This window comes from Thunnus maccoyii, chromosome 15 (assembly GCF_910596095.1).
Source record: "Thunnus maccoyii chromosome 15, fThuMac1.1, whole genome shotgun sequence".
NCBI lineage: Eukaryota > Metazoa > Chordata > Actinopteri > Scombriformes > Scombridae > Thunnus > Thunnus maccoyii.
The window spans coordinates 417,293-434,991 of record NC_056547.1 but is presented as its reverse complement, the minus strand read 5'-3'; the positions used below and the strand labels follow the sequence as shown (position 1 = coordinate 434,991).

The 17,699-nt window shown below is 47.8% G+C and overlaps 1 protein-coding gene across 7 annotated transcripts in view; it reads right to left on the bottom strand.

The window, feature by feature from the left end:
* LOC121912583 (regulating synaptic membrane exocytosis protein 2-like) overlaps positions 1-16,093 on the bottom strand; it is a 65,801-nt gene extending 49,708 nt beyond the window's left edge. For 3 of the 7 annotated variants that reach the window (XM_042434802.1, XM_042434803.1, XM_042434804.1), the window contains exons 1-4: positions 15,795-16,092; positions 15,402-15,582; positions 12,352-12,574; positions 8,244-8,525 (exon numbers count right to left, since the gene is read on the bottom strand). In XM_042434802.1, coding sequence (XP_042290736.1) covers positions 8,244-8,525; positions 12,352-12,574; positions 15,402-15,536 — 640 coding nt within the window. In that variant the 5' untranslated portion in view covers positions 15,537-15,582; positions 15,795-16,092. Of the gene's footprint in view, positions 1-793; positions 1,122-4,800; positions 5,099-8,243; positions 8,526-12,351; positions 12,575-15,401; positions 15,583-15,794 lie in introns of those variants that run through there. The other 4 variants (XM_042434800.1, XM_042434807.1, XM_042434806.1 and 1 more) reach the window with 4 other exon arrangements.
* Between the last annotated feature and the right edge of the window lie 1,606 nt (positions 16,094-17,699).

Here is a 17,699-nt window from a genome sequence, read left to right as displayed (position 1 = left end):
CTCTCACCCACTTGTCCTCACACACCTGTCCTCACCCACCTGTCCTCACCCACATGTCCTCACCCACCTGCTCTCACCCACATGTCTTCACCCACATGTCTTCACCCACATGTCCTCACACACCTGTCCTCACCCACCTGCTCTCACCCACATGTCCTCACCCACCTGCTCTCACCCACTTGTCCTCACACACCTGTCCTCACCCACTTGTCCTCACCCACTTGTCCTCACACACCTGTCCTCACCCACTTGTCCTCACACACCTGTCTTCACCCACCTGCTCTCACCCACCTGCTCTCACCCACTTGTCCTCACACACCTGTCTTCACCCACATGTCTTCACACACCTGTCCTCACCCACCTGTCCTCACACATCTGTCCTCACTCACCTGTCCTCATCCACATGTCTTCACCCACATGTCTTCACCCACATGTCCTCACCCACCTGCTCTCACCCACTTGTCCTCACACACCTGTCTACACCCACATGTCCTCACCCACCTGCTCTCACCCACTTGTCCTCACACATCTGTCCTCACCCACTTGTCCTCACCCACTTGTCCTCACCCACCTGTCCTCATCCACATCCTCACCCACATCCTCAACCACATCCTCACACACCTGTCCTCACACACCTGTCCTCACCCACATCCTCACCCACATCCTCACACACCTGTCCTCACCCACATCCTCACCCACATCCTCACACACCTGTCCTCACCCACATCCTCACCCACCTGTCCTCACCCACCTGTCCTCACCCACCTGTCCTCACCCACCTGTCTTCACCCACCTGTCCTTGGGATCGGAGACGCCAACATCCTACAGATCACCAAGAATCAGCTGTTTACAGTGACATCACAGGAACAGGTGAGCAGTACTCCCTGTCAGGTGCATTGCCTCCTGCTCCTGTTGTCGCGTCTCCACAGTGTGTCCTGAGGCATGCTGGGTAATCCACACCTCCTCTTTAATCCAATAGAAATAGAGTTGAGATGGCAGCCCAGCAGCACCGGAGCAGCCTGGGTTCTGCTCTAATCTGGATCAGATTATCAGACCGGTTCTCTGGGTCCTCTGGGGCCTCCGGGTCCTCCGGGTCCTCCGGGATCCTCTGGGCCGGGACCGGTTAGGTCTGAGGGCCTGCTGAAGGTTCTGCTGTTCTTGTTCTCCTCCTGATGTCTTCAGAGTGACGGCAGCAGAGATTCTGAGCTGCTCTGTCACCTCCAGACCTGAGAGGAGGGGCTGAGAACCGTCTGAGCCAATCAGAGCTCATAATCTCTGACCAGCTGACTCCTGCTCCAATGACACGAAGGCAGCAGATTAACTCATCAGCCTGACATCTGAGCTGACAGATGACCTGCAGCAACAACTAGAACCCTACAGAACAGTGACATAACCCTAAGGAAGAGAACGCTGCAACAGAGCTGCACCCTGCAGAACCTCAGCAGAACCCAGACACGTGTAGAACCCTGTAGAACAGTGGCAGAACCCTGAGCAACAGCAGAGGAACCCTACAGAACAACAGAACATCCTCTTAGCAAGCCAAGGTTAAAGGAATCCTGGGAGTTGAGGACCATAACAATAGAACTGAACTTTTTTGCCATGCATTGCCGTTCCTGATGTCTATTTTTGCATTTTGAAGAGAAGACGATAGATATAAAATAGTAGATGACTGACGGGACAACCGTCCGCCATCTTACCTGAGTATTGTTTACAATCGTTGTCGGCTGTGCAACACCGAACTGCTTTACTATAAGGACCAGAGAGACCAGGGAGGCTGGCAATAACTCTCCACACATCAGTATAGAGTAGAGATTTATTTATTTTACATATGGGTGAACATAAACTATAAATGTTAGTGAACAAGGTAACTTTATTGTTAGCTACCAAGTAACAGACCAGCTGAGTTCTAAGTCAAAGTTATTGCTGATTGCTGATTGCTAGCTCTCAACAGCATTGATCTGTTAGCTAAACTGATACGTTATAACCAGCAAACACTGTTTTAATGTTTTTATTAATATTACCCCAACATCTGACCGATAAGCAGCTGATTTTATGCCAATCAAGTGTTAATGACAAGAAGTGCTCGTCTTCACTCCAGAATCCCATTTCATAATATCTCAAGACAAATCCAGCAAGTCAGCTACGTTACAATCTACAGAAACAGTGAAGCCTCGGCAAATCAACACAACAGTAATGTTAGACAGGAAGGAACCAACCACACAATCAGCAAACATACTGTTATTCCATGTTACATGTTCACCACATCCAGCTAAACCAGAATTAGCCGCCCTGAATCCCGCAATCAGTCGTCATATATTAACATCACTTGCTGTCAGCTCACCTCATGCTGACACAGTTTCTCTTTTCAGTAAAGCAAATATAAAATAATCAATGTCTTGATCAGGTAAAGTAATCCAGTCAGAGAAAGGAGATTTGTACTTCAGCAGTTCAGGTTAAATTTGGTCACATGATGTGCTCAACAAGCATATGAAGACCCCGGGATTTAACTAATAATAACTCTAACCCTGCGCTAGCATGTTTAATGCATGAATAATAACTCTAACCCTGCACTAGCATGTCTATAGCATGAATAATAACTCTAACCCTGCGCTAGCATGTCTAATGCATGAATAATAACTCTAACCCTGCGCTAGCATGTCTAATGCATGAATAATAACTCTAACCCTGCGCTAGCATGTCTAATGCATGAATAATAACTCTAACCCTGCACTAGCATGTTTAATGCATGAATAATAACTCTAACCCTGCACTAGCATGTTTAATGCATGAATAATAACTCTAACCCTGCGCTAGCATGTCTAATGCATGAATAATAACTCTAACCCTGCGCTAGCATGTCTAATGCATGAATAATAACTCTAACCCTGCGCTAGCATGTCTAATGCATGAATAATAACTCTAACCCTGCGCTAGCATGTCTAATGCATGAATAATAACTCTAACCCTGCGCTAGCATGTCTAATGCATGAATAATAACTCTAACCCTGCGCTAGCATGTCTAATGCATGAATAATAACTCTAACCCTGCGCTAGCATGTCTAATGCATGAATAATAACTCTAACCCTGCGCTAGCATGTCTAATGCATGAATAATAACTCTAACCCTGCGCTAGCATGTCTAATGCATGAATAATAACTCTAACCCTGCACTAGCATGTCTAATGCATGAATAATAACTCTAACCCTGCACTAGCATGTCTAATGCATGAATAATAACTCTAACCCTGCACTAGCATGTCTAATGCATGAATAATAACTCTAACCCTGCACTAGCATGTCTAATGCATGAATAATAACTCTAACCCTGCACTAGCATGTCTAATGCATGAATAATAACTCTAACCCTGCGCTAGCCTGTCTAATGCATGAATAATAACTCTAACCCTGCACTAGCCTTTGTTGTGTATGATGAACTGAAGGTCTCAGAGAAACTGATGTCGTTGAGATAAAACAGGACACTGAAATGCACCGATGCATACGGCAGTTAAACATTATTATGTGTGATATGTGAAAATAGGCTATTGCATATAAATACACATGTTCACATGTTTTAACAGCAAAAATTAAAAATAAAGGTTATACATGAATAAATGCAACCTAATAGGCACAGTGAGTGTGTGTCTGTGTGTGTGTGTGTGTGTGTGTGTGTGTGTGTGTGTGTGTGAGTGTGTGTGTGTGTGTGTGTGTGTGTGTGTATGTGTGTGTGTGTGTGTGTGTGTGAGTGTGTGTGTGTGTGTGTGTGTGTGTATGTGTGTGTGTGTGTGTGTGTGTGTATGTGTGTGTGTGAGTGTGTGTGTGTGTGTGTGTGTGTGTGTGTGTATGTGTGTGTGTGTGTGTGTGTGTGTGTGTGTGTGTATGTGTGTGTGTATGTGTGTGTGTGAGTGTGTGTGTGTGTATGTGTGTGTGTGTGTGTGTGTGTGTGTGTGTGTGTGTGTGTGTGTATGTGTGTGTGTGAGTGTGTGTGTGTGTGTGTGTGTGTGTGTGTGTGTATGTGTGTGTGTGAGTGTGTGTGTGTGTGTGTGTGTGTGAGTGTGTGTGTGTGTGTGTGTGTGTGTGAGTGTGTGTGTGTGTGTGTGTGTGTGTGTGTGTGTATGTGTATTGATATATTATAGTCGGTGTGTTTCTGCCAATATCAGCAATAACTATTTAAATCTGATATTTCTTAATGAAGTATATCAGCCATTCAGAATACCAACAACAGTTCTTACATACTAAGTTCAGGCAAAATTAAAATAAAATTTATATTGTCTTCAGTATAAATATGAGATTATCTTCATAACTGAAAGCATGATTTGTTCTCTTGGAGCTTTAATAATCAAAAGTCTAGACAGACACGGTTGTCTTGTGCTTTTATTATATTATAAACACAACATAAAGGTTCAAATAACAGCAAGTTTAAAACTGGACCCAGTTTATTTATGTATTATATATTATATATTATATTATTTATATGGCGCCAAATCACAGCAAAACTCATCTCAGGCTGTTTTCACTGCCGGCTGTATGAGGAGGACTGACCTTTGACCTCCAAGAGGAACCTTAATGATTTCCTTGTGAATTTATTCTGCTTTCTTAATAAACTGTTGTGTTAACATGCATTTAAGTTTAGTACGTTCCTTTGTTGCTGTCCCGAGGGCTTTAAAGGTACCTCAGTAAACAGGAGCCCAACAGAACAGAAGAACCATCGAGAACAGACGTGGTACCTTACAGAGCTTTAACAGAACCTTAAAATCACTGCAGACTACAGATTACAACCATCCAGAACATGAAGCATGAAACCTGTAGAACTACAGAAGATCCCAGAGAGATGTTCCGCCCTCTACAGGAGGTCAGAGGTCACAGTCTGCCTGTTTGGTTCTTGTGGGAACCCTCTGCTGTCCGTCAGAGGAGCTGCAGGTGAGTTCAGCTCTAAGAAGATTATCACACTGAGCTAATTATCGTCAGAGAGAGAGAACACGCTGGGAACATCAGCCACGTTCCCTCACTGGAACCCTGCCCGCGTCTAAGCCCCTCCCACCGAGGACGCAGGAGAGACCTGAGGACACCAAGCAAGGAGAGAGGACACGAGGACACCAAGCAAGGAGAGAGGACACGAGGAAACCAAGCAAGGAGAGAGGACACGAGGAAACCAAGCGAGGAGAGAGGACACGAGGAAACCAAGCTAGGAGAGAGGAAACAAGGAAACCAAGCGAGGAGAGAGGACACGAGGACACCAAGCGAGGAGAGAGGACACGAGGAAACCAAGCTAGGAGAGAGGAAACAAGGAAACCAAGCGAGGAGAGAGGACACGAGGACACCAAGCGAGGAGAGAGGACACGAGGAAACCAAGCGAGGAGAGAGGAAACAAGGAAACCAAGCGAGGAGAGAGGACACGAGGAAACCAAGCAAGGAGAGAGGAAACAAGGAAACCAAGCGAGGAGAGAGGACACGAGGAAACCAAGCTAGGAGAGAGGAAACAAGGAAACCAAGCGAGGAGAGAGGACACGAGGAAACCAAGCAAGGAGAGAGGAAACAAGGAAACCAAGCGAGGAGAGAGGACACGAGGAAACAAAGCTAGGAGAGAGGACACGAGGAAACCAAAGTAGGAGAGAGGACACGAGGAAACCAAGCGAGGAGAGAGGACACGAGGAAACCAAGCAAGGAGAGAGGACACGAGGAAACCAAGCGAGGAGAGAGGACACGAGGAAACCAAGCTAGGAGAGAGGACACGAGGAAACCAAGCAAGGAGAGAGGACACGAGGAAACCAAGCTAGGAGAGAGGACACGAGGAAACCAAGCAAGGAGAGAGGACACGAGGAAACCAAGCTAGGAGAGAGGACACGAGGAAACCAAGCGAGGAGAGAGGACACGAGGAAACCAAGCAAGGAGAGAGGAAACAAGGAAACCAAGCTAGGAGAGAGGACACAAGGAAACCAAGCAAGGAGAGAGGACACGAGGAAACCAAGCAAGGAGAGAGGACACGAGGAAACCAAGCGAGGAGAGAGGACACGAGGAAACCAAGCAAGGAGAGAGGACACGAGGAAACCAAGCAAGGAGAGAGGAAACAAGGAAACCAAGCGAGGAGAGAGGACACGAGGACACCAAGCGAGGAGAGAGGACACGAGGAAACCAAGCTAGGAGAGAGGAAACAAGGAAACCAAGCGAGGAGAGAGGACACGAGGAAACCAAGCAAGGAGAGAGGACACGAGGAAACCAAGCGAGGAGAGAGGACACGAGGAAACCAAGCAAGGAGAGAGGACACGAGGAAACCAAGCAAGGAGAGAGGACACGAGGAAACCAAGCGAGGAGAGAGGACACGAGGAAACCAAGCTAGGAGAGAGGAAACAAGGAAACCAAGCGAGGAGAGAGGACACGAGGACACCAAGCGAGGAGAGAGGACACGAGGAAACCAAGCTAGGAGAGAGGAAACAAGGAAACCAAGCGAGGAGAGAGGACACGAGGACACCAAGCGAGGAGAGAGGACACGAGGAAACCAAGCGAGGAGAGAGGAAACAAGGAAACCAAGCGAGGAGAGAGGACACGAGGAAACCAAGCAAGGAGAGAGGAAACAAGGAAACCAAGCGAGGAGAGAGGACACGAGGAAACCAAGCTAGGAGAGAGGAAACAAGGAAACCAAGCGAGGAGAGAGGACACGAGGAAACCAAGCAAGGAGAGAGGAAACAAGGAAACCAAGCGAGGAGAGAGGACACGAGGAAACAAAGCTAGGAGAGAGGACACGAGGAAACCAAAGTAGGAGAGAGGACACGAGGAAACCAAGCGAGGAGAGAGGACACGAGGAAACCAAGCAAGGAGAGAGGACACGAGGAAACCAAGCGAGGAGAGAGGACACGAGGAAACCAAGCTAGGAGAGAGGACACGAGGAAACCAAGCAAGGAGAGAGGACACGAGGAAACCAAGCTAGGAGAGAGGACACGAGGAAACCAAGCAAGGAGAGAGGACACGAGGAAACCAAGCTAGGAGAGAGGACACGAGGAAACCAAGCGAGGAGAGAGGACACGAGGAAACCAAGCAAGGAGAGAGGAAACAAGGAAACCAAGCTAGGAGAGAGGACACAAGGAAACCAAGCAAGGAGAGAGGACACGAGGAAACCAAGCAAGGAGAGAGGACACGAGGAAACCAAGCGAGGAGAGAGGACACGAGGAAACCAAGCAAGGAGAGAGGACACGAGGAAACCAAGCAAGGAGAGAGGAAACAAGGAAACCAAGCGAGGAGAGAGGACACGAGGAAACGAAGCGAGGAGAGAGGACACGAGGAAACCAAGCGAGGAGAGAGGACACGAGGAAACCAAAGTAGGAGAGAGGAAACGAGGAAATATGTTTTTAGAGAAATGAGACTTTTACTCTGAAGTGACGTCTGTTTCTGATGACGGCTGTGATCAGCTGATCAGCTGATCAGCTGATGTGATGCAGTTTGTGTCTGAACACATTTGCACTGTGACACTAATAAAGCTGCACAGTTACTGCAGCAGCTGTTTCCTGTTTAACAAACACCTGCATTCAGTATCTATACTGCGTACTGCTCAGTATTTATACTGTGTACTGCTCAGTATTTATACTGCGTACTGCTCAGTATTTATACTGCATACTGCTCAGTATTTATACTGCGCACTGCTCAGTATTTATACTGCGTACTGCTCAGTATTTATACTGCGCACTGCTCAGTATTTATACTGCGTACTGCTCAGTATTTATACTGCGCACTGCTCAGTATTTATACTGCGCACTGCTCAGTATTTATACTGCGTACTGCTCAGTATTTATACTGCACACTGCTCAGTATTTATACTGCGTACTGCTCAGTATTTATACTGCACACTGCTCAGTATTTATACTGCGTACTGCTCAGTATTTATACTGCGTACTGCTCAGTATTTATACTGCGCACTGCTCAGTATTTATACTGCATACTGCTCAATATTTATACTGCTTATTGCTCAGTATTTATACTGCGTACTGCTCAGTATTTATACTGCGTACTGCTCAGTATTTATACTGCGTACTGCTCAGTATTTATACTGCTTATTGCTCAGTATTTATACTGCGTACTGCTCAGTATTTATACTGCGTACTGCTCAGTATTTATACTGCATACTGCTCAGTTGTTGTTGATTGTTTGTGTAGAGAATGAGTTCAGTTTCTGATAAAATGTTAACGCAAAGCTTTACATGTAATAATTTCATATCTGTGTGCATTAGCGGCTAGCATGTAGCATGTAGCACTCACGGTCGGGCTCGTCACAGCTGGTGTAGTCGGGCGTGGTCGCCAGGTCCTCCTCTGAGCTGCTGAAGCTGCCAATCACGTGCATCCTCCCCATCCTCCCTCCCCCCTGCGCTGCGCTCTCATTGGCCGACTTCCTCTTGAGGGCAGCGCTCGGGTCCAGGTGTTGCTGAGGTACGGGGCTGCTGCGAGGAGAGGAGGGGCTGATGTGGTTGGCTGCCCGGTCCACCGAGTACAACCTCTGACCTCCAGCTCCGACCAATCCTGAAGCCCGAGGCTGCCGGAGAGCTGAGAGCAGAAAACACATGTCAGACTGCTGCCGAGCAAGGCACCAGCAGGCTGATGGTTCTATTCTCTGTCATAAAGTAAGGCACCAGTAGGTTGATGGTTCTATTCTCTGTCATGAAGCAAGGCACCAGTAGGTTGATGGTTCTATTCTCTGTCATGAAGCAAGGCACCAGTAGGTTGATGGTTCTATTCTCTGTCATAAAGTAAGGCACCAGTAGGTTGATGGTTCTATTCTCTGTCATAAAGCAAGGCACCAGCAGGCTGATGGTTCTATTCTCTGTCATAAAGCAAGGCACCAGTAGGTTGATGGTTCTATTCTCTGTCATAAAGCAAGGCACCAGCAGGCTGATGGTTCTATTCTCTGTCATAAAGCAAGGCACCAGCAGGCTGATGGTTCTATTCTCTGTCATGAAGCAAGGCACCAGTAGGTTGATGGTTCTATTCTCTGTCATAAAGTAAGGCACCGTTAGGTTGATGGTTCTATTCTCTGTCATGAAGCAAGGCACCGTTAGGTTGATGGTTCTATTCTCTGTCATGAAGCAAGGCACCAGTAGGTTGATGGTTCTATTCTCTGTCATGAAGCAAGGCACCAGTAGGTTGATGGTTCTATTCCCTGTCATGAAGCAAGGCACCAGTAGGTTGATGGTTCTATTCTCTGTCATGAAGCAAGGCACCAGTAGGTTGATGGTTCTATTCTCTGTCATGAAGCAAGGCACCAGTAGGTTGATGGTTCTATTCTCTGTCATGAAGCAAGGCACCAGTAGGTTGATGGTTCTATTCTCTGTCATGAAGCAAGGCACCAGTAGGTTGATGGTTCTATTCCCTGTCATGAAGCAAGGCACCAGTAGGTTGATGGTTCTATTCTCTGTCATAAAGCAAGGCACCAGTAGGTTGATGGTTCTATTCTCTGTCATGAAGCAAGGCACCAGTAGGTTGATGGTTCTATTCTCTGTCATGAAGCAAGGCACCAGTAGGTTGATGGTTCTATTCTCTGTCATAAACAAGACACCAGTAGGTTGATGGTTCTATTCTCTGTCATAAACAAGACACCGGCAGGCTGATGGTTCTATTCCCTGTCATGAAGCAAGGCACCAGTAGGTTGATGGTTCTATTCTCTGTCATGAAGCAAGGCACCAGTAGGTTGATGGTTCTATTCTCTGTCATGAAGCAAGACACCAGTAGGTTGATGGTTCTATTCTCTGTCATGAAGCAAGGCACCAGTAGGTTGATGTCATGAGGCAAGGCACCAGTAGGTTGATGGTTCTATTCTCTGTCATGAAGCAAGGCACCAGTAGGTTGATGGTTCTATTCTCTGTCATGAAGCAAGACACCAGTAGGTTGATGGTTCTATTCTCTGTCATGAAGCAAGGCACCAGTAGGTTGATGGTTCTATTCTCTGTCATAAACAAGACACTGGCAGGCTGATGGTTCTATTCTCCGTCATAAACAAGGCACCAGTAGGTTGATGGTTCTATTCCCTGTCATGAAGCAAGGCACCAGTAGGTTGATGGTTCTATTCTCTGTCATAAACAAGGCACCAGTAGGTTGATGGTTCTATTCCCTGTCATGAAGCAAGGCACCAGTAGGTTGATGGTTCTATTCTCTGTCATAAACAAGACACCAGTAGGTTGATGGTTCTATTCTCTGTCATAAACAAGACACCGGCAGGCTGATGGTTCTATTCCCTGTCATGAAGCAAGGCACCAGTAGGTTGATGGTTCTATTCTCTGTCATGAAGCAAGGCACCAGTAGGTTGATGGTTCTATTCTCTGTCATGAAGCAAGACACCAGTAGGTTGATGGTTCTATTCTCTGTCATGAAGCAAGGCACCAGTAGGTTGATGTCATGAGGCAAGGCACCAGTAGGTTGATGGTTCTATTCTCTGTCATGAAGCAAGGCACCAGTAGGTTGATGGTTCTATTCTCTGTCATAAACAAGGCACCAGTAGGTTGATGGTTCTATTCTCTGTCATGAAGCAAGACACCAGTAGGTTGATGGTTCTATTCTCTGTCATGAAGCAAGACACCAGTAGGTTGATGGTTCTATTCTCTGTCATAAACAAGGCACCAGTAGGTTGATGTCATGAGGCAAGGCACCAGTAGGTTGATGGTTCTATTCTCTGTCATGAAGCAAGACACCAGTAGGTTGATGGTTCTATTCTCTGTCATGAAGCAAGGCACCAGTAGGTTGATGTCATGAGGCAAGGCACCAGTAGGTTGATGGTTCTATTCTCTGTCATGAAGCAAGGCACCAGTAGGTTGATGGTTCTATTCTCTGTCATAAACAAGGCACCAGTAGGTTGATGGTTCTATTCTCTGTCATGAAGCAAGGCACCAGTAGGTTGATGGTTCTATTCTCTGTCATAAACAAGGCACCAGTAGGTTGATGGTTCTATTCTCTGTCATGAAGCAAGACACCAGTAGGTTGATGGTTCTATTCTCTGTCATGAAGCAAGGCACCAGTAGGTTGATGGTTCTATTCTCTGTCATGAAGCAAGGCACCAGTAGGTTGATGGTTCTATTCTCTGTCATAAACAAGACACCGGCAGGCTGATGGTTCTATTCCCTGTCATGAAGCAAGGCACCAGTAGGTTGATGGTTCTATTCCCTGTCATGAAGCAAGGCACCAGTAGGTTGATGGTTCTATTCTCTGTCATAAACAAGGCACCAGTAGGTTGATGGTTCTATTCCCTGTCATGAAGCAAGGCACCAGTAGGTTGATGGTTCTATTCTCTGTCATAAACAAGACACCGGCGGGCTGATGGTTCTATTCCCTGTAATGAAGCAAGACACCGGCAGGCTGATGGTTCTATTCCCTGTCATGAAGCAAGGCACCAGTAGGTTGATGGTTCTATTCTCTGTCATGAAGCAAGGCACCAGTAGGTTGATGGTTCTATTCTCTGTCATGAAGCAAGACACCAGTAGGTTGATGGTTCTATTCTCTGTCATGAAGCAAGGCACCAGTAGGTTGATGGTTCTATTCTCTGTCATGAAGCAAGGCACCAGTAGGTTGATGGTTCTATTCTCTGTCATAAAGCAAGGCACCAGTAGGTTGATGGTTCTATTCTCTGTCATGAAGCAAGGCACCAGTAGGTTGATGGTTCTATTCCCTGTAATGAAGCAAGGCACCAGTAGGTTGATGGTTCTATTCTCTGTCATGAAGCAAGGCACCAGTAGGTTGATGGTTCTATTCCCTGTAATGAAGCAAGGCACCAGTAGGTTGATGGTTCTATTCTCTGTCATAAAGCAAGGCACCAGTAGGTTGATGGTTCTATTCTCTGTCATGAAGCAAGGCACCAGTAGGTTGATGGTTCTATTCCCTGTCATAAAGCAAGGCACCAGTAGGTTGATGGTTCAATTCCCTGTCATAAAGCAAGGCACCAGTAGGTTGATGGTTCTATTCTCTGTCATGAAGCAAGGCACCAGAAGGTTGATGGTTCTATTCTCTGTCATGAAGCAAGGCACCGTTAGGTTGATGGTTCTATTCCCTATAATGAAGCAAGGCACCGGCAGGCTGATGGTTCTATTCCCTGTCATGAAGCAAGGCACCGGCAGGCTGATGGTTCTATTCTCTGTCATGAAGCAAGGCAGCGGCAGGCTGATGGTTCTATTCCCTGTAATGAAGCAAGGCAGCGGCAGGCTGATGGTTCTATTCCCTGTAATGAAGCAAGGCAGCGGCAGGCTGATGGTTCTATTCCCTGTAATGAAGCAAGGCAGCGGCAGACTGATGGTTCTATTCCCTATAATGAAGCAAGGCAGCGGCAGGCTGATGGTTCTATTCCCTATAATGAAGCAAGGCATCGGCAGATTGATGGTTGTGTTCTCACCGTGCCTCGGGGTCAGGTGATCCTCTGCGGTTTCCAGGGAGATGTCGCTGTGGCGGCGTTGGTGGCGGACCCTGCCAACCTGAGCTAACATCCTCATGGCCTCCTCGCTCGGCTGCGGCTTCACTGGGTAACGAGCCAGGTTGGGGTCGCTACGGTAACGGGCCTGAAACTCCTCCTGCTGCCGCCGCAGCTCGAGCTCATCCTGAACCTGATCCAGAGGGTCCTGAACCAGGAGGAGGAAGGTCACCATCACCATCATCACCATGGTAACCACCATCACCATCATCATCACCAGCTATCAGCATCCCCTACAGACTGCAGAGCTCATTACTGCCACACTGCAGGACTGAGGTCACCTCATTAATATTCTGTTAATATTCTGTGAAATGTGATTTATGAAACATCTGATGAACATCAAAATAAAGACCAAATTAAAAATAACGCTGAGTTTACCGTTGGAGAGTACTGGTGGCGTATTGCTCATCGGTGCCGTGAGTAGCCAATGTCACTCCTGTTTGTGTTCGGGACACAACGCTACTAACGCTACATCCTCCTACTAACACACTTGTTAACTGCTGCTATGGGACCTCTTTTCAGCCCTCTCCTATTGTTATTAACCTCACCTCACCCCTAGTCCTGGACAATTTAACTGAATTTCTCCTGGTCACAGAAACTTGGCAACAACCTGACTATTTTTTCCCTCTCAAACAAGAGTCCCCTCGGATTTTGGCTACATCTGCAAACCCTCATCACGGAGGTGGTCTAGCTGTTTTATTCAATCAGAACTTCAGTATCACAGAACTCACCCTCCCCACAGTCTCATCATTTGAACTCCTGGCATTTAAAGCCTGTTGCTCAATGACTGTCATCCTCACTTACCGGCCACCCAAACCTAATCCATCTTACCTGTCTGAACTGTCCGAACTCCTCACAGTTGCCTGATCTCTCTCCTCATGTCTACAGCTGCTCGGTGATTTAAACATACACATTGATTCACCAACCTGTTAGTTTGCATCTGAATTCATCAATTTACCCAGCAATTTCAACCTAGCGCAGCACGTCACCATCCCCACCCATGTCAAAGACCATATCCATGACCTAGTCTGCTCTGTCAATCTACCGGTACTCAACATCCATCTGTCCCATTTTCCTCTGACAGATCATAATCTCATCCAGTTCGTTATTCCATTCCCAGCCCCACATCCACAACTCCTCAGAGAAATAACCTTCAACTCTCAGATCTGCTCTCCAATGCTCTCCTCCTGGAACCAGCCCCCACCTCACCTGATGATCTTGCCAATTACCTCAACACCACATTATTTGCCTCCATCGACACACTGACCCTCTGAGCTACGCACCCTGAAACAGACTGGCCGCCGACTGGAACGACTCTCCAAGAAAACATCACTCACTGTCCACCACGACGCCTACAAACTCACCTCTCCTCCACCCTCTTCTCCACCTTGAACAGCCTCCTCAAGCCCTGTGCTGATTCCCTCTCCACCTCTACACCTGATTTTTTTGGTCCTGATTCTGGCCCCTCTCCTCTCCGTCCCTTTTGACCTCCCTACCTCTCCTCCCCATCGCCACCTCTCCAGGTTTGTTCCAGTTGTCCCCTCCATCACCTCCAAACTCATCAGCTAAACCAAACCCACAACCCCCTGCCACCCCCCTGCTGAAGACATGCCTTCCCATCCTATGCCCCCAGCTCACCAATGTCTTCAACTCCTCACTGTCCCATGGAATTGTCCCATCCGCCTTCAAAACTGTTGCTGTCTCCTAAAAAAGCCTGGTCTTGATCCATCCTGCCTCAACTCCTATCAGCCAATGTCCATCTTCCCTTCCTCTCTAAAACTCTGGAACGCCTCGTAGCCTCACAACTCCAAACCCACCTGCAATCCAATAACCTACTTGAACCCCTCCAGTCTGGTTTTCGCCCACTCCACAGTACTGAAACTGCCCTCCTCAAAGAATTCAATGATCTCCTCACCTGTACTGATACCAGAGACCTTAACATCCTCATCCTGCTCGACCTGAGTGTAGCCTTCGATAGTGTGAGCCACAACATCTCGCTCAGCAGACTTGAAGACCTCAGTATCGAGGGCACCACACTTACTGGATCTGGTCCAACCTCTCCAAGAGATCACACTTCATTTCTCTTCACAACCACACTGTCCCAATCACAGTCACACAGGTTCCACACTCAGCCCTCTACTACATTCTCCCTCTTGGTCAGATTCTCTGCCACTTCAATCTGGACTTCCACTGCTATGCCGATGACACTCAGATATACCTCAGCACCAAAGCCCCCCACAACCAACCCCTCTCCCACATTAATTCCCGCCTGTCTGCAATAAAAGTCTGGATGCAACAAAATTGTCTCAAACTTAATAATGACAAGACTGAACTCATCGGCTCCAAGTCAACCCTCAGCAGAACCAACATATCTACACTCATCATTGATGGCACCACAGACACCCCGTCCTCCCAGGCCCACAATCTTGGTGGGACCCTTGATCCCACCCTTCGCAATATCGCAAAGATCAGGCTCTCTCTTACACACCGTGCTGCTGAAACACTCGTCCATGTCTTTTACTCCCGTCTTGACTATTGTAACTCGCTCCTCTACAGCATCAGTGCAGCCTCCATCAACAGACTCCAACTGGTCCAAACTTCTTATTCACACCAAATCCTGGCACCGCTTCACCCCAGTCCAAAAAGAGCTCCATTGGCTTCCTGTCTCCTACCAGACCTCCTCTCAGCCTACCAACCATCTCGGTCCCTCAGATCCACCTCTGCTGGTCTTCTCTCCACCCAAAGTCCAACTTTCACAGTTTTGGGGACAGAGCCTTCTTTAGGGCAGCTATATACGTACCATGTATAATTATTAATGCTTAAATACTAAAAATAAGAAACATAAATAAAAAACATAATAAAAATGTAATTAACAGAGTAAGTAATAAAAAGATAATTTACACATGAAATCAACTAAATCCTAAATAAATAAATGAATAATGACATGTTGCTGCTACCTGTTGCATCAGACTCACCTGTGAGTGCCAACGGCCTCGCCTGTCTCTGATTGGTCGTCTCCTGCCCCGCAGTTCCTCTTCCCCGTAACCATGGGAGCCATGTGGTGAGCGGGAGCGGCGGTCCAGACCAAGGTCAGAGGGTGAGCGAGGCATCCTGCCCCCCCCACCATCGTAGTACGATCCCGAGTGGCTCTGCCTCCTGTCGATCAAACAGAATGAGCCAATCAGAGTGGAGGAGGAGGAGTCTGTCCTTTTGAAATTGAAAACGCACACACTGAATTTAATAAAAGCATCCTGCAGGTGCTCAGGACAACAACTAACAGCCTGCACAGCTGCATGAGGCCAATTTCCATTATTATTGAAAATCCAAAAGCGATCAATTAAATATTGGCTTCATCTACAGGAAGTGACCTTCACTCCTTCCATCACAAAGCTCTGCAGCGCCGAGAGATCAGCGAAGGCAGAAGTCGCCTCACTCAGCTGGTTTTGATGCTTTGTTCCCAAACCAGTTCAAGCAGTGTTCTGCCTCAGGACCAGTCTGAGACCAGAACTATCAGAGTCAAGCAAATTATAACACAACAGAAACAAAATTACCTCACTTATTGGAACACAAAATCACACAGATGAAGCAAACACTATCTGGCCCTAAAGAGACGCCTGACCACAGCGGCTGATGTTCAGACTGAGCTCACAGAAACAGAAACAGCAGATACAAGACAACATGGCTGCTGCAGAGACAGAGCTGCACTTCCTCACACAGAGACTAAATCTAAATCTATGTATTATATATCATATATAATTATATATTATGTGTATATTATTGGCTACATCCTGCACATGCACAATAATCAATAATTTACTTATGTGATTTTTTTCCACATTATGGGGTTTGAGTATCTGAGTTTCCTCATAAAGCAAAGACGTTAGTTCTGCTGTTATATTTACACAAATATATACGTATGGATTTGGTTATTGTCAACATTCATTATTCATACAGAGCTTTGGCAACACTGTATTTTGTTATGAATAAATAATTTGATTTTTAAAGATATAAGAGAGAGAGAGACCCCCAGTCCTCCCAGTACAAAGCCCTTCAGTGCCACCAGTCACCAGTCACCTCTACCCACACACACCAAAAACAATCTGACCAACCAAATCATCTCAAAACAACCAGAAAATTATATCAAATATTGGAATGAAACCACAAAATCACAAAGTAAATTAGAATAGTATTTGAGTCTAAACAGAGAGTCCATGGTGGCAGAGAACCCGACCACCATGAGAACCCGACCACCATGAGAACCCGACCACCGCGAGAACCCGACCACCGCGAGAACCCGACCACCGCGAGAACCGGACCACCATGAGAACCCGACCACCGTGAACCCGACCACCATGAGAACCCGACCACCATGAACCCGACCACCGTGAGAACCCGACCACCGTGAGAACCCGACCACCGTGAACCCGACCACCGTGAGAACCGGACCACCGTGAGAACTCGACCACCGTGAGAACCCGACCACCGTGAGAACCCGACCACCGTGAACCCGACCACCGTGAGAACCCGACCACCGTGAACCCGACCACCGTGAGAACCCGACCACCATGAGAACCCGACCACCATGAACCCGACCACCGTGAACCCAACCACCGTGAGAACCCGACCACCGTGAACCCGACCACCGTGAACCCGACCACCGTGAGAACCCGACCACCGTGAACCCGACCACCATGAGAACCCGACCACCGTGAACCCGACCACCGTGAGAACCCGACCACCATGAGAACCCGACCACCATGAACCCGACCACCGTGAACCCGACCACCATGAGAACCCGACCACCGTGAGAACCCGACCACCGTGAACCCGACCACCGTGAGAACCCGACCACCGCGAGAACCGGACCACCATGAGAACCCGACCACCGTGAACCCGACCACCATGAACCCGACCACCGTGAACCCGACCACCATGAGAACCCGACCACCGTGAACCCGACCACCGTGAGAACCCGACCACCATGAGAACCCGACCACCATGAACCCGACCACCGTGAACCCGACCACCATGAGAACCCGACCACCGTGAGAACCCGACCACCATGAACCCGACCACCGTGAACCCGACCACCATGAACCCGACCACCGTGAGAACCCGACCACCGTGAGAACCCGACCACCGTGAACCCGACCACCGTGAGAACCCGACCACCGTGAACCCGACCACCGTGAGAACCCGACCACCATGAACCCGACCACCGTGAGAACCCGACCACCATGAGAACCCGACCACCGTGAACCCGACCACCGTGA